The 21365-nt window shown below is 49.9% G+C and overlaps 3 protein-coding genes and 1 non-coding gene across 5 annotated transcripts; all 4 read right to left on the bottom strand.

Annotated features, from left to right (window-relative positions):
* Positions 1-280: 280 nt before the first annotated feature.
* Positions 281-3141, bottom strand: LOC117863596 (uncharacterized). Its single transcript, XM_034747398.2, has 7 exons — positions 2588-3141; positions 1958-2462; positions 1732-1848; positions 1484-1549; positions 1245-1310; positions 1032-1088; positions 281-908 (listed from the first exon to the last, which is right to left on the bottom strand). The coding sequence occupies exons 1-7, from the start codon at positions 2944-2946 to the stop codon at positions 759-761; spliced, it is 1320 nt and encodes a 439-aa protein (XP_034603289.1). The 5' UTR covers positions 2947-3141; the 3' UTR covers positions 281-758.
* An 8961-nt stretch (positions 3142-12102) lies between these two features.
* Positions 12103-12328, bottom strand: LOC117866027 (small nucleolar RNA U3). Its single transcript, XR_004642727.1, has one exon. It is a non-coding gene; the product is annotated as a small nucleolar RNA U3 (small nucleolar RNA).
* Positions 12329-13748: 1420 nt separating this feature from the next.
* LOC117863599 (receptor-like serine/threonine-protein kinase SD1-8) lies at positions 13749-15720 on the bottom strand. The gene is made up of 3 exons (XM_072295359.1): positions 15639-15720; positions 15121-15591; positions 13749-13909 (listed from the first exon to the last, which is right to left on the bottom strand). Exons 1-3 carry the CDS (start codon positions 15718-15720, stop codon positions 13749-13751), a joined length of 714 nt encoding a protein of 237 aa, XP_072151460.1.
* A 2652-nt stretch (positions 15721-18372) lies between these two features.
* LOC117865971 (xyloglucan endotransglucosylase protein 6) lies at positions 18373-20253 on the bottom strand. Of its 2 annotated transcripts, none has more exons than XM_034750254.2 (2): positions 19832-20253; positions 18373-19318 (listed from the first exon to the last, which is right to left on the bottom strand). In XM_034750254.2, exons 1-2 carry the CDS (start codon positions 20139-20141, stop codon positions 18630-18632), a joined length of 999 nt encoding a protein of 332 aa, XP_034606145.1. In that variant the 5' UTR covers positions 20142-20253; the 3' UTR covers positions 18373-18629. The 2 variants fall into 2 exon arrangements, with proteins under 2 accessions (XP_034606145.1, XP_034606146.1); XM_034750255.2 differs by having other exon boundaries at positions 19836-20251.
* Positions 20254-21365: the final 1112 nt, after the last annotated feature.

Genomic DNA, 21365 nt, shown 5'->3' with positions numbered 1-21365 from the left:
CAATGCCGTTTTTACTGTTTATTTAGTGGAGAATTAGCTTAGGCAGGGGGGCCACCGCCAGTACTGCAGATAATATAAAATGCCGCAACAGAATGTGCCTATGCAAAAGCTATGCATGCGCTGATATCCACTACAGACATGGAATAATTTAAGCTGAAAGATTCTGGCAATGTTTATCTAACCTAAAGACGACACATCTGCACAAATTCTTGAAGGCGCTACTTAGAATATCAAAACATGTGGTTTAGATTCAAAAGAGAAGCTAGCCAAAAGCGATGGCTGATCAATCAAAGAGATGCCACTTTTATTTGGTAGTACAATCAATAGAAACCTGCTACACACTTTGATCCATCGTCATCATCACTAGTTTAAGCTAGAACCATTACACATCTTTAACAAATCCTTCCGCAACTACCCAATGATGAAACCTAACAACCAATCATAATTAGAAGCTGATGACGATCAGTACGTAGAGACTTGTGTCCTCTCAAATATATTAGCTGATCCATTATTCTTCTCTGATGGATGAACCTGGAGAATGAATCCAAGTCTTCAAGCACTCATTCCAAAGGTTCATCTAGCTAGCTGCTAGCTCAGTGTGCTTTTGTCACTGCCATAGCTGCTGCTGCTGCTTAGTACTATTGCTATGAATTATGATCATATACTAGTAGACGAGATTAAGAAACATCGATCTTCAGGCCGGTCGATCTTGCGATTGCTGGCTATTCGTTCAACGACACTTCTGATCAGAGCTTCTTCTACCTAAAGTTGGCGCCAAACGGAGTCCAGAAGTCGACGGGCACCTCGCTGGCCACCGCGAACGTGCTGGATATAGGGACCAGGCACAGCCCCCTGCCCTTGAGTGATATCTCGCCATGACTGTCCTTGGACTTCTCGGGACTTGAGCTCTGAAACGACACGCACGCATGCAAAGCGATCAGCACACTTGAACAGATTGTTCAGCAAGTACCATGATCTATCACAATGAAAAGGAGGAGCAAGCCTGCAGCATATATGCACAGTGACTGTACCTTCAAGTGGGGCAATTGATGATGATGGCCGTTCTTCAAGTATGGAGCACTAAGGACCTGCAGAAACAAGAAGCAAACACAATGTCAAATGCAGCTCTGATCGGCCAGTGTCCTGTGTTCTGATGATTCTTGTGGAGAAAACATGCGAGCTGGTGCTTCAGATGTGCTATGATTAAAAGGTGGGGAATCATGGTGCTGGACGCGCGCACTTACACCAACTTGGTCGTGGAGGAACTTGATGTACTCGATGGTCTCATGGAGCACCGATGCAGTATCCGTCTGCACGCGCATCGAGAAATAAGATTGAGTTCGTGTGTGTTTGCGTTAACTAGATCTCGAAAGGAGCAGAGAAAGGAGCAGCTCTTTTGCAGGGAAGAGATGTTGAAACATAGTTCCAAGCACTAGCTTTGTTTGTAATATAGTCAGCATTAGTCATGAAGAGCCTCCCTCACCTTTCCAAAAGGGGCGACTAGTTGTTGGAGTGCAGTGATCCTGTCCCCTAGCTTCTCCTTCCTAACCTGAAATGTATTGCACACATGCAGCTTTATCAAATAAAGATCCATCTGGGTGTTCAAGCAATTGTGGCATCATATATAAACAACATCAAATAATGCGCGGTGAAGTTTAAGAAACCAGGTTGAGTTCAGCTAGCGACCTAGCGTACGTGGGTAAAATGGAGCAGCTAGGTTTTTCGACGTACCTTGAAGGTTGGCAATGGCGACGGCGTCTCCAGCCTCGGTTTCTTGAACGCCGGCTCGCCGCTCGCCTTCTTCTTGCTGATGATTGAGCTAGACTCTCCTACTCCTTCCAACACAGTCTGCACATAATCACAAAGGTTAATTGTTACGTCTAGGTTAACTAGCTCGCTAGCTAATGTTGCCGTTGTCTTCAAATAAAAAAAAATTGCATCTTTTAGATGTACCGACCTTTAATGTAAGGGTTGCTGCACGCGGCGCCGGCGATGGCTTGACAGCAGAACGTACGCTAGCTTGGTCAGGCACCGCCGCCGCCGCCGGCACGCCGAACCCGGCAGCAGACGAGTTCCAGAAGGGCGCGTCGTTGGTGAACTGGAGTGGCTCCCTGATAGCTCCCGGCGCGAACCTCGCAGCTGCCGGTGACGCCTGCTGGCAAATCTGCTGGCCGTACTGATCATACTGCTGGAACCCCGGCAAAGCCGGCTTCGCTGCCGGCTCCAAGAGGCTTCTTAGCAGAGAAGATTGCAACCCGTAGGGTGTGGTCGGCGACAAGAGCAGGTCGGATCCGAAGCTGGACAGCAGCTGGTGCTCTTGTTGGTGACCTTGCACTTGCAGGGCTAGGTTATTCGATGAAGGGTTCATCAAGGTTGATGCGTCCATGGGGCTCTGCTCGGTTCTTGAGCTCATGTCCTGGTGACCATCTTGCAGGAACCCATGCAGAGTAGCGCCACTGCTCCTGTTGTGCATATAGATCTCAGCGCCATGTGATAGCGGTAGCTTGAACATCATCATATGATGTGTAGCAAGATGGTGGCTAATCGAGTCTAGAAGAGAATCAATCAATCAGCAAATTAAACTTACATGTAGGGATGTGTCCAATCGGCGTAACCAGCAAGAGGCTGCTGGTGCACGGCGGCGCTGATGCCGACCGGATCGGCGACGCCGGTCGGTTCTTGGAAGGTCACCGAGCTGTTGTTCCCCGGCGACTCCGACGAGGCCGTGGTGGCGCTCTTGGCCTTGGCCCCCTCGACCGCCATATCGTAGCTAGTAGCAGCCTGCAGGGCGGACGACCACGTGCCAAACCCGGCCAGCTCCGTCGAGCACGTCGCCGTGGGCACCGATGCCGCGGTCCACCAGCCGCCATGAGGGGCGGCGCCGGCGCCGCCGCCGGTGTACACGACGGCCGGAGCGGCATGCAACATCTCGGCGTGATCCCCCATGTCGTCGTCGATGGATCGATGACCTGCTCCGTCTCTTGGATGGTATTGGCGCGCCCGTAGGAGGGGCAGCGAGCCAGCTATAGAGAGAGTGTGTGTGTGGTGAGTGCTTGCTTAGCTTGTTGGGTTGGGCAAGCTGCAGGGAGGGGAAAGCAAGCTGAGCTGAGCTGAGCAAGCTGATGAGTAGTGGAAAGGATGGGGATGTGTGGGTTGTGTATATATAAACCGTTTGCAAAGGAGGGAGGGAGAATTTCGGCTGGCTTTCTGACCGGAGCAGCTGCTGCTGAGCTTAACCGGCGCAGTCGTTAGGCGGTCTTCCGGAATTGCGTCAGGCAATTCTGGTGCAACTGATCATGATCCATCGGCAGTTCAACGACCCTAAGCTAAGTGTAGTAGTAGTAGTAGTACTGCTACCGCGCCCATAGCAATGCTTCATTCTCTACACGCATCGAAAAAATAATTCTTAGCTTTGGTTTAGCAGGTAGTGTTACTTCGTTTGCCTTGTAGAGCTTCTTAGGGTTAGGGTTCATCTAGAAAAAAAAGATGAACACCTTTTGGTTTAAGGTTTTTGACATCCATGAAACGTTGAGTTGAAGAAAATGTTTTTTTTTACCGAAAGTTGAAGAAAATGTTTTGAAACCATATTGTCACATCTCAGGTTCAAGCACTGATTGCGCCTTGCAGTAGGTTTTAGCGAAGAATTAACACTTTGCACCAACTCTTAGCACTGGATGAGGTAATGACCCTTTGGGATCGTATATATGTCAACCACATAGGCGATTTAGTATGACAAATGAACTTGGTATTTTGGGGAATGTGGAGGGAAAGGCTGCACCGCATCCATGTATGGCCATATGACTTGACTATTCATCTTATTTGCATGACATTCATCCAACTGTTAATTCTCTCGCCAACCCACGATTCTTTCTACATATCCCTTATAATGCAAAAGGTCGATCTTGTGCCCACAAGGCCAAGTGGAAAATCCATGTTCGGAATGTGGATCGTCGTAATAAAAAAAATACGATGACAGCGAGAGCCAAATTTTCAATTACAAAATGTGAAACGCAGAGCGATGTGTGATTATCTCGTTTCACAATTTTAATCGAATATTCTTTTTTTTTGAAACGTAAAGGGGTAGGAGCACTGCCATATCATATAAGGAGAGAGATGAGTGAACCGTTTACATAAATAAGATTACATGATGAAATATAAACTCCGATCTCATAGCTCTAAGATGCACTATGCTGCTCCTAGTCGAATATTCTGTTCGATGCGTTATAGCTTCTCAACATTTTTTTTTCACTTACAATACCTTCATTGCCGCCATTTTAGCATACCTATGACCAGAACCCCATCCCTCCCCACCACGTCAGCTACACTTGTGTCAACCCTTTTTTTTCTCAGGTACACTTGTGTCAACCCAGTGCAACACTCAAGACTATCCATATGGCCTACATGTGGATCTAGGACTCAAGGATAAAATGTGGTGCAAAGTGAGAATGTGTGACTAAATTAAACTTGGTGCTGAGTCGTACTATAGCTCGTGCAGTGGTCATGTTGTTGGATTGATTTTCCCCTTCTTTATCTTTTGTTGGTGTGATCTCTCTTTCCATCTATCATATATTACGGCAATTTCTAGTGATGCTTTTGAGAAACAATTTGGAGCACAGTGCAGTGTAATAATGCTTAAACCTGGTGCAAAGTGAGAATTCTTGGACCAAAACTTGGTGCACTGTGCAGGTACAAAGTGGTAGCATGGTTTCAGCATGTTGTCTTGTGCGATTCACTCTAAAAGAAAATATTTACACGATGCTATTTTCAAGCACTTTAAAATTTTTATTGAATTTATTATCAAAATATACGTATCAAGCTCTCATAAAAAAATAAGATAGGTAGATTTGCCTTTAAAATTAAAGATTATTATTGTTTTTATACAATGGCATCAAAAGATATTTTGAAGATCATGCTGCTGTCCAAAATATTTAGTATATGTGCTTGTAGAGGGAATATCACTACAATGTACGTGGTTCAAAGTGAGACATAGTGAGCAAATTGGTGATATGCCTCGATAGGGATCGGAGCACATGGCTTGTTTGTTTTTTTTTTCCTTTTCTGTTGAAACGCTACGTGTCATAACTATGCAATGCGTATATTATTGCCATTTGCTGAACAAAGAAGATTAGACAAAATATTCCATGTCATTGCTATGAACATGTCAAATCTAGCTATACAAAATTTAAATTCTCATTCTCCATATTTTTTTTTGTCTCCATTCTTGTGCATGCTCCGGTCAGCGGCACCGATTTTTGGGATTCTTCCATTTATATTGGAGTTGATATAACCAGATAGGTCTTCAATAATTGAATTATGCTCCCCATGTTTTTCACACATAAGAATCAGGACATACTAGATGTCGTGTCGAGTCCGTGTGAAAATGCATGCAGTTGCTTTTTGTTTACAAATTAAAAACAAGCAAATTGTTAAAATACTAGAGAATAAATTCTAAGCAATCTCAAAGCAGGCATTGACTTCGGAAAGGAGGTCTTGCGATAGCAACGTAAGCAAATAAATCACACCGATTAGAGGGAATGTTTGATGATTAATTTCACCTAACCAAAAAAAGGGTTACTGAACTGGAGCATGTAGTAGTACTGATGCACCTAATTTCCTGTACCCAGAAGTCTTGTTCGTGTGTGCCATATTCTCCTCCGATCGAATTCTATATAATTCTAGGGGATTACTTTCTCAGCTATAATTGTTTTTTTTATCTTCGCCCATCACCTTTAATTTACTTTTACTGTTATGAGCATTTCCGACCACTAGAAGATAAACCTAACATCGCTATCGTCGTGACGCGAAATTACGTACCAGCCCCTGGACTCCGCAGATTTTTAGCATATTTTATAGCACACCTGTCATTGTAGCATGATGTTATATTAGTTTGGTTGTAGCTAGCTGAATCATTCTGTATTTGAGTGTCTCCGAATGATGATATGCTAGCTGTTTTCTTCTTTCTTTTTAAAGGGTGTTGTTTGCAGTTTGGTTTGTTGTAAGATTACTAATAAGGCAGCTGGGAGCATGCATGCGTATACATGTACGGGAGTCGGTAGATAATGCTAATTCAAAAAAGTCAGAGGCTTTCGGCGTTAAAAATTACCCACCTGATTATTATTGACAATTTTTTAATCCCAATCCCAATGGTACAGATGCGAAAACAAAAATGGACTACACATGCATGTATGGCAAAAATATTTCTTTTGGATGAACTTTGAGGAAAAAAAACTATAGTTTTTCTTCTGAAAAGTGAAAAACTATAGTTACAGACGACAGATATCGGTATCGTTTGGTAAAGCTGATGTGATGGGAGAACGTACCCCCCTCAGGGCTCAAATCGCGTTAGGCACCCCTCGTGCAGGATTTGCCATGGCTGTTATGATTCGATGATCTGCCCGTTTCTTTTTGGAATTTTGTGCGTGAACCTATATTCCTTCGTTCCAGAGTCCCAGACCAACCAACCACTGTAGTATATCTGTACGTATTCGGTATTCCTCTCGTGTTCTTTCGCCCTCGCATACTCCAGCCAGCAAGATACGCCTGCCTCCTGTCTACTGTGCCTAGCAATCTACACGCCATGGTCATGGCCGTCCACGTACGCGCAGAAGATTTGACGGATAATTTTGACGCAAATTTTGTACAGAAGGTTCGGTGACTGGCAGTACGCGAGTAACAAATACGTACGTGCTACTGTACTGGCAGGTAGAAGCTGCTAGTTGATGCATGCATGTCTCATCGTCTTTCGGCGTACATTCCGCTAGCTGGCTGGCAAAGTCTACTCTGCTCTGAATCGAAGAAAGACGGCGGCCGGCCTACGGCTAGCAGGCGACCCGGCCGGCGAGGGAAGGGACGAAGGCTCGTTGACGTCATGCTTATGAGGTCGGTCGCGAGCACGGCGGCGAAGGCGAGTGGCGGAGGCGGGAGAGAGTCCGTATGCGTCAAAAGCGCGGGGCCCGGTGGGTCGCACGCGTGCCCGGAAAAAGCTAGCCGCCCACTCCCGGCGTCCCCGGCCAGGCCTTCCACACCACACACCGCATCACTCTCCTCACTGCATCCAGTAGGCCGCGCCGTAGTCGGAGGCCGAGTCAAAAGCCGGGACAGGGACAGTCCTGCACAGCATGCTCTCCCTCCCCCCCGTGTCCTAATTTGACGTCGCTGCCACGTCTCGACAAAGCTTTGACCATCCCGATCGGGGGCGAGCGAGGGAATCATTGGGCTGGGGCTGGGGAGGTCAAACTCTTACTCATTCCCTGCCAGCACGCAGCGGAATACATGCCAGAATCGATCGGACATGGATTCGTGAGCTGCTGCTAGTTGCAGTATAGCAATTGTTCGCAGAACCTGGCCACCTGGGGACGACGACCTTTCGTCACGGGATTGGCTGGTTGCGCCGCAGTGGGATAGATGGTGGATTAGCCCGCTCGATCGACCCCATCAGGTAATCATCAGGGTTATTACACTGAGGCGTTGTTAGTCGCGTGCAATCAAAATAATCCACTCTACGGAGCAAAGAAAGTTATCTTGAGCTGCGGTAATTTTTGTCCACGTCTTGGCCCAGCCACTAACACACACACAGGCCGGCTCCTGATCGAGGTGCTCAGGGGGTAGCCGAGAAAAAAGATTAGAACTTGGTGCGTGCAGTGGTGGGTGGTGGAGTCGTCGCCGTGGACGGCAACCTGTCCGCGCGCGCTCCCTGCCGTGCCGCCGAGGGCACCCCGCCGTGACGGAGAATAATCCCGGTCCGGTTGGTGGTGCGCGCGCGGAACAAGAAGGACACGGCGGCGCAGGCGTGCGTGCGCGGGGGGGGACGCACGTACACGGCGGCACGCCCACGGCCGGGGCGCGAGTGCGCGCGGCACTTGAGGCCACACAGCAAGCAGCCACACCAGCGGCAACACGACGGCCCCACGCGAGAGAGTTCGTCCCGTGCTGTGTAACACGTGCACGCGCCGAACCGAAACGAGCGAAGCAAACCAAACGCGCCGACGAGACGGGGTCGCCGCTGACCCCGATCGCATCGCATCGCGTCGCGTCGCGTCGCGTCGCGTCGGGTTAGGACGACAACGATCGCGCCAGGGGAAAAAGCTAAGCACGGGAGGGCGGACGTGTTTGACGTGCTGGCCGGAATCAGGCCCTAGCTAGCTACGCGACGACGGGCGATTAGGCTCCGCCGCGTTGACACGGCACGCCGGGCTCCTTTTTTTAAACAGTTTCCCTGGCTGTTCCGGGGTCGCAATGGATCAAAGCGTGCGCTGACCTTTTTTTTGTTTCAGAGTTTCTCCCCGACAGGTGCCGGCCGGCTAGCTCGGCCTGCCTGGACCCTAGCGGTGGTTGCAAGCGCCCGACTCGTGTTGTCAGCGCATACATGTACAAAAAAATAAACAAATCATGGCACTGCAGCGAGTGTGAGTGTGTGCGCCTGCCTAACATGCATGTAGCTTGCTAGGTTAGGAGGACTCCGGAGTGATCCGGGAGATCTGTCCAACCCAAAGGTCAACCGACAGCCACACAAAAAGGAGTTTGAGAATCTACTCGCATGTGTGCCGTCGATCTCCAGCTCTGCTTAGCTACAAGATTAACACCAGCACTTGGAAACACACTTTGCTAGCTCACATGAGCCGCCGTAAGTAGAATACGCTCTCGCCTGATGCTACAGCTGCCTGCTTTTATACTCCTACTAGTCAACCCATAAGTCCAGTCAGTCTGCGATACACCGCACGTACCATGCCAACAAATGAAAGGACATTCATGCATGCCAGTACGCCGGTACCAGAATCCAGATACTGCTCATGCAACCGAAAATCCAGCAAGAACGATCTTCTGGTTCTGAATAATCGAGGTTGCCTTTTTCCTTTCCTTCATTCTCTGCGCCTGTATGTTTACTCCTGCTGCTTCGCTTTAATGATGTTGCGAGTGTGAACCGTCGGAAAACTCCCCGGTCGATCGACATGGTAGTCACTCGTTCATGGTATGGACGACCCCCAAGCTAGGCAGCTAGCACATGCCAACAGTTCGGGTGGGCTCTGACGCCAGCCCAGAGGCCCACAGATTCTCCCCTCGCTCGCCCGGTGGCTGACCACCGGGCCCGGCGCGTCGTGGTTGTGTTAGGTAAGATGGGCCGGGTCGGATGGGCCAGTGTCTATCGCATTCACAGCCTGGGTGCACGGGTCAAGCCCTTTTTGACCCCCGCCTTTTTAGTAGCATTTTGTTTTCCTTTTCTTTTTCCTTTTTGGCTTCCTTGGATGGGATATACTATGCTGCTGCTTTGCCTCGAATTTCCTGCTGCCGAGTCACCTGTAGATTACATCACAAATTCCCTGTGTGCGTTCTCTCTCTCTCTCCCTCGCTGACGCGAGCGTTACGCGTAAGCCGCATCATCGTAACATGAAGGTTGAACGATACAGCTATTTGTTCAGGATCGTCTCATTTTATTAGTCATTCAGGAGAATCATCCGAGGCTTCCTTTGTGCATCATCGTCCTAGGTTCTGTCGGGCTGAATGAAATTGTCCCCGACACCGGCTATGATGGCAGCAACTCCGGCGAGCCTTCCGGTCACCGGCGTGATGGCCGCCGCATGATGTCAGTCGAACGTCCCTACAACAAGATGCGTATTGCCAGCGCCCCAAATCACCAAATGTATATGATGCAACTGGCCTGACCATGGTGGTGCTTACCTCATTATTAGGCACTAGCAACAGCAACAGCATATGAACAGAAGAAGACACACTCGAGACTCATTTTCGACTGTCACAGCTGCCGTCTTTCTTTCCATCATGCGATCGAGTTCATTCATACACAACGAATAGAGCTAGCTAGCTAGCTAGGTAAATTCGTGCATCTCATTCATAGGGCGGTAGTTGGATCTTGATTTCGACACGAATCATCCATGGAATGATGATCCCAGGTGATGAGATCATGTTCGGTTCGAGCCCGTGCGTGCGTGCCATGCATGCAGTTGGATCATGAGCGCTGGTTGACTCCACGATCGAGATTCAGGTACACATTGACAAAGGATGGCAACACAACGCATCGCTCTGCGTCCGTCCGTGCAGCTCCGTCCAAGATTGGCGCAGTGTTCAGAGATCGTGGAAGGAGGCAAAGTCAGAAGAGAGAAGGTGTGCGTACGTCCCAGCTGATCCGTCAATTGCTCCTGAACGTGAACCGTGTTGCCGCCATTTCCCAGAGACAAGGAACTTGGGTCCTGAGATGCACATGCATCTACCGACTACCAACCAGGCTGTCCAGAGGAATGCCAAACAACAGTGCCTCCTCCTGCTATACTGGCTTCAATGACTCAGTTCATTGTGGTACTATAGCAAGTAACAGCACAGTAAATACACAATGAACCGGTGGTTGCTCGGTAGGTGTAGCAGGACGACGCGCCATCAAGCATTCTGCCCGAGCAAGTGATGAGCGTCGTCAGTCGTCACTCGTCAAGCCTCTCATCTGGTTCACTATAAAGCTGAACGAAACGAAGGCAACAAGAAGCAGAAGAAAACAGCAAGATCAATCCAGGGAGAACTGAAGAAGTGAGGTGGCAAAAATAGAAAAAGAAATGCTAATGCTCCATGCATCCTCCTCTTCTACACTGATCGATGATTTTCGTATGGTACAGATAGATCTGAACCCAAGCCTGATCTTTCTTCTCTGTCTACGCACCACACCCCCGCTTTGAACCTAACCACATGTATGAGTATGAGAGGCATCAGGATTAATTCGGCCTGTGACAACTTTAGAAAGAGCAATCGGCCTGCTTGTCCCTTCCGAGTTCGGACGACGAGTCGTGGCACGAGAGCGGGTATGGGTAGTACAAGATGTCATGGTAAAAGAATATAAATAGCATTACTATTATTTTTTTTTGACACTAGTATAAAGTCCACAGGATCATTCCATTTGAAATCTCACTTTTTACAGTATAATAATTACTGTACAGTTAGACATTCTCTATACTATATACTATTAAGTAGTAGTATTATGCACCGTAGAAGAGCATAATTACAATATAGTCATTCTCATCCCTTCATATTTGCACGATGTTATTGCCATCAGGGAAGAACAATTACTCCTGCCTGAGCTTTGGTACTAGTCTACAGAAATCGTGAAAGAAGTGAAGTCAGAAGAGAGAAGGTGTAGGTCCTAAGCCGCCAATTGCTCCTGGACCTGAACCGTGTTGCCGCCATTTTCCAGCGACAAGGAACTTGTGGCCTGCGGTGCACATGCATCTACCAACCAGGCGGGGCCGGGCCATGCATGCATCATGCATGGCAAGTCCAAGTCTCCAGGGAATGACCATGTTACTAGGTCTGATTCTGAAGTCTGGACCGGATGCTCTTATTAAATTGCAATCATTCACCTCAGATAGTCAAAGGGCTGCTCATCAGATCAGATCTTCCTACAACCACAAGTCTTGTTCCAGAGGAGACCGTGTGTTGCAACTGCAACCTGCAGCAAAGAAAGGATCTGGAGCCATGGCGCCGGTGTCAGAGGAATCCTCCGGCAGGAGACACGGCGAGTTGGCCCGGGGCTGGGAGCCATCCTCCTCGCCATGTGCACGGCGGCTTTTGGGGGGATTAGTAGATCACGAAAAGGGCCCGATCGATCGGGAGCCGGGGGCTACCACCGAAAGGCTTTGCAGCGAGACATATGGCTCCATCAGCTCCATGAGCCCTTGTCCCCGCTGCAACACCCACCGCCACACCGCCCATGGCCATGCACACTCATTTCATCGCAAAAGGCACTTCAGGACTTTCAGGAATCTGCGGCTAACCGGATGGATTGGATAAGTGGTGTGGCAATGTTCAGTTAGGTGTTGGATTGCAGAATTTTCAGGACAATTATACGTTGGCACTAGCTCTGAATAACTGAATTAGACATTAGGCTTGTGCTTTCTGTACGCAATACGCATGATTCCTGCATACAAAGCTTTTCAGAATGGCAACGTATCTGTACCTGCTGCATATGGCTGCTGTAAAAAAACTATAGATTGGCGGATAACGTATGTGTTACAGAAATGCAGTGCTTTCTGCCACAGATGACTGATGTGCAAGACGTATGAGAACGACAGAGATTTGCAAGACGTAAAATAAGCAAAAAATTAAAGGAGCCTGTCAAGACAACCTGAGGGCCAACCCCGGGGTAGGGCAAGGCCTGACCAGGAACGATCCTCTACAGGAGCAGATGGAGCATCACAGCTCTAATCCTGGCCGTTAATCACGCTCTGGCACACAGGTCATTGAGTCATCAACCAAGCTTAAGAGCTTACCTCCTTATAAGTCAAGGATGCAGCGGTACGATCCTATAGAACAGATCCTGTTCAAGTAAGGTCGTGATGTAATGCGTCGGAGTTGAACTTTTAAGCTAGCTTACGCGCGTGATGGCAGACGAGGTGGTCCTAATCTCTGTCAGTGGCCAGCATATTGGGTACTACTCGTCGGCCCGTTTTTGCTGTATGCTATCCTACCTATGTGGGCTTCATGGGCCGTTGTGCACGACGAAATTCTTCAGCTGATCAGCAGCTCGAGGCTGGCATTACATGATTTTTACATCTTCCTGATTTCCAGTCGTTCAGAGTTTTCCTTGCGACAGTGCATTCATGTCTGGTGCTCAGTCTTTCATCCTAGTTATAAGCAGCAATACAATGCTAGTGTGTCCCTCTCAGTCTCATGTAAAGTTGATTGTTTCAAACATTGTCGACCTGCAGATATCGGCCTCCTCCAGGAGCGTAGCCAAAGTTCTATAGCTGACCACCGGCGCCGTGGGCTCGACAAGCTCCGAGCTGGAGCTGCTTAGCATCTCGACGGTAGAGGACATGGCTGGCCTGTCGTCCGGCTGCTGCTGGACGCAAATGAGACCGACCTGTATGCATCTGCGTAGAAATGTTGCAGTCGGCCCTGGCAGGTGCCGGTGTAACCGCGGGATCAAGGAGGGCCGTGACGCTGCGGTCGGCCCACAACCTCCAGGCCTGCAAGAAATGTTGACAGTCTATTAGTAACTGAATTTCTCAGATAGGAGTACATGTTGTTTGTCATTAAGTCATTTTAAGATTACGTATCAATACGAGATAATACCGACGCACTTGCCCTAACAGTGATATTAACTTACTTCTGAGACGAGTCTCGTCGGTCTGTCAGAGTTCCTTCGTCCACTCAGTGTCTCCGTCAATGTGACCCCGAAGCTGTAGACATCGCATTTCAACGTTGTCTCGCCACCGTCACTTTGGACGTGGGGGTGTTTGTTTCTTTAGTTCTTTAGATACTAATTAGGAGTATTAAATATAGATTAATTATAAAATCAATTGCACATATGGAGGCTAATTTGCGAGACGAATCTTTTAAGCCTAATTAGTCCATGTTTTGATAATGTGATGTTACAGTAAACATGTGCTAATGATGGATTAATTAGGCTTAATAGATTCGTCTCGTGAATTAGCCTCCATCTGTGTAATTAGTTTCATAATTAGCTCATATTTAGTCCTCCTAATTAGCCTCCGAATATTCGATGTGACATACATTTTAGGAGGTCCTAAACATCCAAACACCCCCGTACTCTGGAGCCATATATCCATTTGGCACGATAAAATTCATCATGAGCAGAGTGAGTTTCCATTAAAAAAGATGGAGTGGATACTGAAGAGTAACCTGATTGGAGAGAAACAGCAATTTTCTTACGGCGTGCCGATCCTTGCCCGAGTTCCTGTTGCTCCGGCAAGGAGCAGTTTTGCCGTCCCGAAGTCCGCCACCTTGGCATTTCATCCACCGTCCAGCAGCACATTGGCCGGCTTCAGATCCCTGTGGATCACGTTGCCGGCCGATCCCTCTCCCTCGTGCAGGTGTTTGACGCCCTCCGCAATCCCAAGAATTATTTGCAGCCTCTTTCGCCATTCCAGCAGAGAGCGTTCTTTACGTTTCCCTGTCAGTTTCAAGAATACAAGGAGCATTATTCAGAGCTTCAGGCAAGGAGATAGATGGCACTATTTTCATAAAGGGATACTGTCTGCATTTGGCCAGTAGTTGGGTACCGAAGATGTAGGCATCCAAGCTCCTCCTGTGCATGTACTCGTACGCCAGAATTTGCTCGTTGTCTTCGTTGCAGTAGGCAAGAAGCCGGACGACATTTTGGTGCTGCTTCAGTCCGGAAATCAGTTGCATTTCTCTAGTGAAATAGCTGACGATTATCTCCGGAATATCACTATTCCGTCTAAGCCTCTTCACGGCAATCGTTCTCCCGGCTATTCCTTGGAGGAGCGGGTGTCCTCGGGGTAACTTGCCCTGCATGCAGGTAGTAATTACCGCACGTTTGAAATGGTTAATTGTTCCTTCAAATGTCTGCTTGTGTTCACTGTTCTGTCGTTAGCAATTAGAATTCGGTGGGAGTTTTATGCATTTTCGACCAGAAGGTGCAACAATTGTAGCAGGCAAACAGATAGATAATCATACTCCCAACAGAACGTTTTGATTGCAAAACAGAGCGTTAGGGTGCTTCAAATGAGGCGGGAATCGACCTACGGGCGGCATCGCCAGATCCGCCCGAGCTTGGACGCCGGCGGGGCTTCGGGCGGCGGGGCCGGGGGAGGTGGCCGGGCCTCAGTGCGGCGTCGATTCGAGCGGCGGTCTCCCATGTCCATGGTTCGTCTGTCTCTCTTTCCTCGAATTGCACCACATTCTGCTCGATTTGCGCCGCGTGCTGCTCGATTTGCTGACCGGGCGTGGTGCGTCGGAGGCGGCAGGTTGGTGCGGGGCTCGGGCCCGTGTAGGAAGAGGAGAACGGGGAGGCGCGCACGGTCCAATGAACAAACCGCCGAGCAGGGGCCTCCCTGGAGACCCGTAGGAGAAGGGGCTTGAACCTCCTACAGTGAGGACCTGAGTAGGGATCCTGCTGAGTGCGGTTTTTCTTTCCTCGGTCCCTACTTTTTGAGTGCTGGAGTTGTAATGTAGAGTAAACATACCGTAAATCAGTAATTCCGCACACCAGTAAAGTAGAACATCATACTAATACTAGAGTTGTAATGTAGAGTAAACATACCGTAAAACAGTAATTTCTTTCTCATGAAAAAATAGTAGAAATGTAGAGCAATAGCCTAACAACATCATAAAAGATTTGTGCTGCTTCTGCATGCATACCTGATTCAGACTTTGCCAGCCTTATGTACAGGGTCTGCCATCCACCTAGGTACTGTAGATCAATGAGGTTTTCTGGCCACATGAGGCATCCGCTGCCGTCACCGCTTCCTTGGATATCCGCAGCGGCATACGCCACGCAGGAGCAGTTGGCAAGGCACCTCGCCCTGCACTGATCCAGCGTGATGCCCATGTCCAGCGACGAGTTGAGCGTGTCGGGCAGCTTCACTCCCGGCAGAGCGGCGAACCAGTCGGTGCTCGAGCTCCTGCTGCCGCCGCAGTCCAATGGCACGTTCCGCCGGCACCCGCGCGACGTGTCGTCCATGTTCCAGTCCGGCGGCGACACGGCGGCGCTGAATCCTTGATGAACACAGCTGCAGAACGAGGGTGACGTGGCCGCGGCGCTCTGGTTGCACAGGCCAGATGGCCCGCACTTGGCGTCCACCAATGGCGTCTCGGATCCCAGATGAAGCGCTGGATCAAGGGCGTGTCCATCAGGACGAGTCGAGTCAAGGGCCCGCCTGCCTTGATGCTGTAGCTGTAGCTGACCTCGCTGGGACTGACCGTCACCTGGAAGGCGAACTTGTCGGAGTAGGATTGCATCTCCGACGTGAGCGGAAAAACGCTGCATGGAACCATAGACTGGACTGCAGAGAGAGATGGCAGGGCAAGATAAGTAGGTCTCGCCGCCGAGACAACGTATAAAACGTAAGCGCGTATTGAAATCTGGTCGAGGAAGAGCATTTCGTTGTCATTGAGAAGTCTGGACTTTGACTGCTTCATTGAATTGATGAAAGAGGCAGAAACCGATTGAGAGCCACGTGAGTACAGGCATTGACATGCTCACTCAAACAAGAATGAACATTAACAGTTTCTATATTATGCGGAGACCCAATCAGAATATCTTAATCATATGGAATTATCCCTTATTCTTACACGACTATCCACAAAGATTGGAGACATGACTGTTTTTTTGGTTTGAAATGGTACAGATGGAGGCAGAGTAAATTTCAAGCCAAGGCACTTGCTCGGAAGTCTGAACAAAGCTTACCGAAATTCAGTCGAGAACGATCATCATACATTGTCACTGAGAAATCTGGTGTTGGACTGCTTAAAGTTGAAAGGGGAACAAAACCGAGGGGAAGCACGTAAACAGGTGAGCACAGACATTGACAAGTTCCCTGGAAACAGAACGAATGTTCTTAATCATGCAGAGGCACAATCAGATAACTCTTTTTTTTTACCAGCAGCGTCTAATTTGGAAGCGTTGCAGAACACGGTTGCTGAAAAGGTTGGGAAGAAAAAAAAAGAAAAATAAGAAAGAAAAAAGAGCCTGTCAGACTAATGGATGTGAAGGTCGCGTGGCGGCTGCTGGTTTGGGGCTACATGGGGCGGCTGCCTTACAACGGCGTGAAGGTAGGGGTACGGAGGTCGTCGGCGAAAGCTGTGCTGGGTTCTTCAACCTGCGGCAGTGGCAACGTCTGCGGACGGCGTTTACTTCCATAGAAGCGTTGCCAAAGCGACTCCCACCTCTCTCGGATTTTCCAGGTGAAAACCTATTCCGGCTATCTGGATGAGTGACGGTGACGACTCAACGTCACATCCTTGTTGGAGTCGCTGCTATGGGATCCATTCCTTCAAGTTTAGCCATGGTGGGGGTGCTCCTGTCCCCGTGCAAGAAGCTCGTGAGGATTTGAGTGAAGGAAGTATGCAGAAGAAGTTTGAAGTTTAATCTTTCTAGCTTTTTTCTATCTTGTGTTCTCAGTTTGAGATTTGAAATCTAAGTACTCTAATCATGTTTTAGAGTCTAAGCACTCCTTTTGGTCGTATATATCCACTCGTGGATATAGAAACCGGATTTCTATCCTTTATCTAAAAAAGACTAAGGAATGTTCTTAATCATGCAGAGGCACAATCAGATAACTTTTTTTTTTACCAGCAGCGTCTAATTTGGAAGCGTTGCAGAACACTAGCTAGGTTGCTGAAAAGGTTGGGAAGCAAAAAAGAAAAAGAAAAAAAAAGAACAGGTCATTTCTGCTCGTAATTTCGCTGATAAGCAGCAACGCTTCAAGTTGTGCAATTTTCCACTTTTGTTTTCGTTTTGTACCAGTGCTAACACATGACTCGTGCGTCACCTTTTTTTTTTCTTTTGCACCGTGCCAATCCAGTGAATCCACATCCTTCCGCAGTCCCATTATGAACTGCAACGTTCTATCGCCGGATCGTTGATGTGCAAAGTCGAAGCTGGCCACCGCTGCAAAGGAACATGCTGCACTCTAGTGCTCTGTGCTCTCTAGTCTCTACAGCCTCTGCATCATGCATGGCATGCAAGTTGGCGGAAGGAGGACAAGACGAGCCTCGATCCAGGATTGCAGAAAAGCAAAAGGCTGGTCCGGCGCTCTGGCTCGTGATGTACCCTACCCAGCCGGGGCCTGACCTGACACGTCCTATTTGACTTGTGACCTCGCTCGCTCGCTGCCATTGTCGCTTCCTTGTTGATCTTTTGGCTGCTCGCATCGCAAGCAGCGTGCGCTTGGACTCTACTGGCCCATGGATCGATCGATCGATCGGTCAATGGACCACCAGAGTGTGCAGTTAGCCAACAGTTACTACTCTCTAGTTACACCCTGCATGATCGCATCGAATGCGTGGTTGAAGCGAAGCGAAGGGCCACAACGCTGGTAGTGAAAACTGTGAAAAGTGTCTAGTGCTGACCTTGAGTCTTGGGAGCACGGCGACATTGAGCTTCGCGCAATCTGGGCATGGGAGAATTGAATTCGACTGGTTTTCTCGGCGCAGAATCAAGAGCGCCGGAAGTTGTATTGTAGTTGTAACCGAAAGATCGGAGAAATGGCAACGCGGATACCAGATTTCTGAAGCCATTGTTGCCGCTGCTCTGGTGCAGTTGCACAGAGGGGCTCGCTGCTCGCAGGCAGCGTGCGCTCGACGCGATCAGTATTCAGTGGACCACGAGCACTGTGTCCTGAACGTATGTGTAGCTCTGAAGTCTGAACTTACTCATGATTAAAGGGTTCCCACCTCACCCGATTCAAAAGCAGCAGTAAAAGTGGATTCAAGTACTGCACGAGCCTCGATCGAGACGGCCGTGACTGACTTTTCATCGTGGTGAAACATGAGCTTGCTACGGACCACATCGACTTCAACTCTATTCGTCGCGCAATCGAGATGGTTACTTAGGCGGGTAAATGTTCACAAAGGGCTGAAGAGATGGCACGAGAGAGAAGAGAACAAATCTTTGGAACAGAGCGCCGCAGCATCGTTCATTCCCATCATCAACATGTTTTTACAAAAGACACCTCCACTGACGCAACCCACCCGGAGAATCACCACACACGGCAGCCAATGCAAAGCCTCACTACAGAGTACAGACAGCCATTGCTGCATTCCCAAGCGCAAGAAGCCAGAGAGGTGAAAGGAAACCAGCAGTTCCATGACCCCATCGATGATAATCGATCGACATCCCAGCGAAGAAGATGATATGATCCATCAGATCAGCTTCCGATCAGCGTCCGGCGCACTCGGGTGGCTGGACGGGGAAGCGGTCGGTGTCGACGCAGTAGTCGTAGACGAGGTGGTGCGCGCGCGCCCACACGAGCTGGTGGCTCTGGTGCACGCTCAGCTCCGACATCTCCTTCTCCTTCCACCAGTACCGGCCCTCCTTGCCCCACGACGACCCGGTGCAGCGGGACACCTCGCCGGCGTCCCAGTCGGTGGCGTTGGCCGCCCACACGCAGCCGTCCACGCGCACCTCCCGGAACGTGGCCTCGAACGGCGCGTGCGACCAGTCCGTCTTCACGCGCCCGCCCTGCGTCGCCCAGTCGTCCGCGTTCCAGATCGAGCTGTACACCGCCATCGGCTGCGGCCCCGGGAACGGCGGCGGCGATGAGTCGGTGGTGCTGGTGTTGGCGGCGTGGCGGTGGTGGCCGTGGACGTGGCGGGAGGACGTGTTCTCGTAGACGCGGATGGGGGTGTCGTCGACCATGAACACCACCTGGCTGGGGTTCCAGAGCACGGCGTAGGTGTGGAAGTCGGCGGTGGGGTCGAACCACAGGTCGATGCGCTGCTCGCGGTTGCCCACGCCGTCGATGTACAGGTTCGTCTGCACCAGGTACGGCTCGCCGCTCGTGTTCCCCAGGAATTCGAAGTCGAACTCGTTGTGCTTGTCCCCGCCCGAAGACAACTGCCAAAGCAAATAGCGCAATTTCAGCTTCACAAACCTAGAGGTTTCACAAGCTAATACTAAGTGCATAGGAGTGCTAACAGCCTAACACAGTAACAGAGTAAATCTACTTCATGGGGAGATAGATTTGTAAAAGTGGCATCATCTTTGCTTTAGAAAAGCCACTGCATCACACTAGATGCTCTCTCTGCACTTGGTCACGTGCCGTTGTCTTTGTAAATGAGTTCTTGGCAGCATCCCCCTGACAGACATGGCAAGCATGTCGCAGCATTGGCTTTCGATAACTTTATTATTCAATATTTTGGCAGAGAGACATTTTCCAAATGCAGGCATTTGGTCTTTTAGAAATGCGTAAATGCAGCTAAGAACAGCAAGAAATGCAGAGGCCATAGATGAATGCCTGGGTTGCCAAATGCAGTACTAATGCCCAACGGAAAACAGCAGCATTGAAGCTCAGTAGCACTAGCAGACATTAGTACAGGGCAACAAAGCGAAAGCAAGGCCTGCACTCACTCACATAGAAAGCGGTGACGACGCCGGCGGAGTCCCCCGGCACCAGCTTGAGGTCGGCGCTGGCCTTGCCGTAGAGGAACTTGTTCTTCGACACGAACCCGCCGCCGGAGTTGGCGTCGAGCCGGAGCTTGAGGAGGTCCCCGTCGTACACCATGTGGTCGTTCGCCCAGCTCGGCTGCACCACGTCGTCGAACTTGGCCGCCGCCGCAACCGCAGCCCCGGCGCCCAGCACTGCCGCAACGGCCGCCACCACCACGGCCAGCGACGCCGCCGCGCCCCAGCCTCCACGACCTCCGTTCCGCAAAGCCATTGCCCCGAAGGCACACTCTTCCCACGCGCTTGCTCTGTTACCGGGGTGTGTTCTGCTCTGCAGCAGCGAGGGAGGCTGCCGCTGTGCGATCGAGATGAGCCATTGCCATGGCCTCGGCGGCCGTTATATAGGCAAGCGGAGGAGTGGGGAGGCGTTGGCTTACGGTGGAAGAGTCGCCCGTGACTAGGAACGCCACGTCGGAGGCCACCAAGGTAGCCGTTGCGAAATAGGGGGCCCGCGTGCGGCAGCAGGTAGGGCCCATCGGCGTGGCAACTTTTGCGGCTCGGCCCACTTTTCTCGGTGCAGCTACCCGGCCGGACGCAACCGCTGCTGCTGCTGGTCATCCGCTGCAGCAAGCTACGGGTACTACTCGCTCGCTGCTCGCATGAGTGATGCGGTCCTGGCTGGAAACAGCTGGCACTCGGATCGCTCCGTCGTGGTCGTGAGGGGTACGTGACACGGTAAAGAGAAAGGGGCTGTTTGGATACAAGGTGTTATACTTTAACAGTGTCACATCGGATGTTCGGATACTAATTAGGAGGACTAAACATGAGCTAATTATAAAACTAACTGCAGAACCCCTATACTAATTCGCGAGACGAATCTATTAAGCCTAATTAATCCATCATTAGCAAATGGTTACTGTAGCACCACATTGTCAAATCATGGACTAATTAGGCTTAATAGATTCGTCTCGCGAATTATACTCCATCTGTACAATTAGTTTTGTAATTAGCTTATATTTAGTACTCCTAATTAGCATCCAAACATCCGATGTGACAGGTGTTAAAGTTTAATAGGGTGTTCCCAAACACCCCCAAAGTGAGAAGTGAATGAGGGTAAAAAGAGAGTACAGCAGCAGGTTTTTACCGTGCTAGAGCGAGCGGGCACTCGTACGAACAGGGTTTGCAGGGTAGTAATAACAAGAATTAAAGATGGAAATACCCCGCTTTCGTCTACCGCACGCCTGCAGCTGGCAGGGTACCCAGAAGACAGGGAGCAGCTGCAGGCTCAAGTGCTCTCATGGCTAGACGGGAGCATGTACTGCCTTCGTAGCAGTCGCTCCACGTACGCTTGTACGAGAGGTGTGAATACACGGCTGTCGCGTAGATCCAGCTCCAGTGGCCGCCTGGTACTGCGCTCTGATTGGCGATCTGTTAAGTACGTGACACCCAACATTGGTAGGGCACTGGTAATTGCTCTGTCAAGGACTCGGCGACGTAC

This window comes from Setaria viridis, chromosome 7 (genome assembly GCF_005286985.2).
Source record: "Setaria viridis chromosome 7, Setaria_viridis_v4.0, whole genome shotgun sequence".
In the NCBI taxonomy this organism is placed as follows: domain Eukaryota; kingdom Viridiplantae; phylum Streptophyta; class Magnoliopsida; order Poales; family Poaceae; genus Setaria; species Setaria viridis.
The sequence above is the reverse complement of the archived record's forward strand: the minus strand, read 5'-3'. Positions and strand labels throughout refer to the sequence as shown.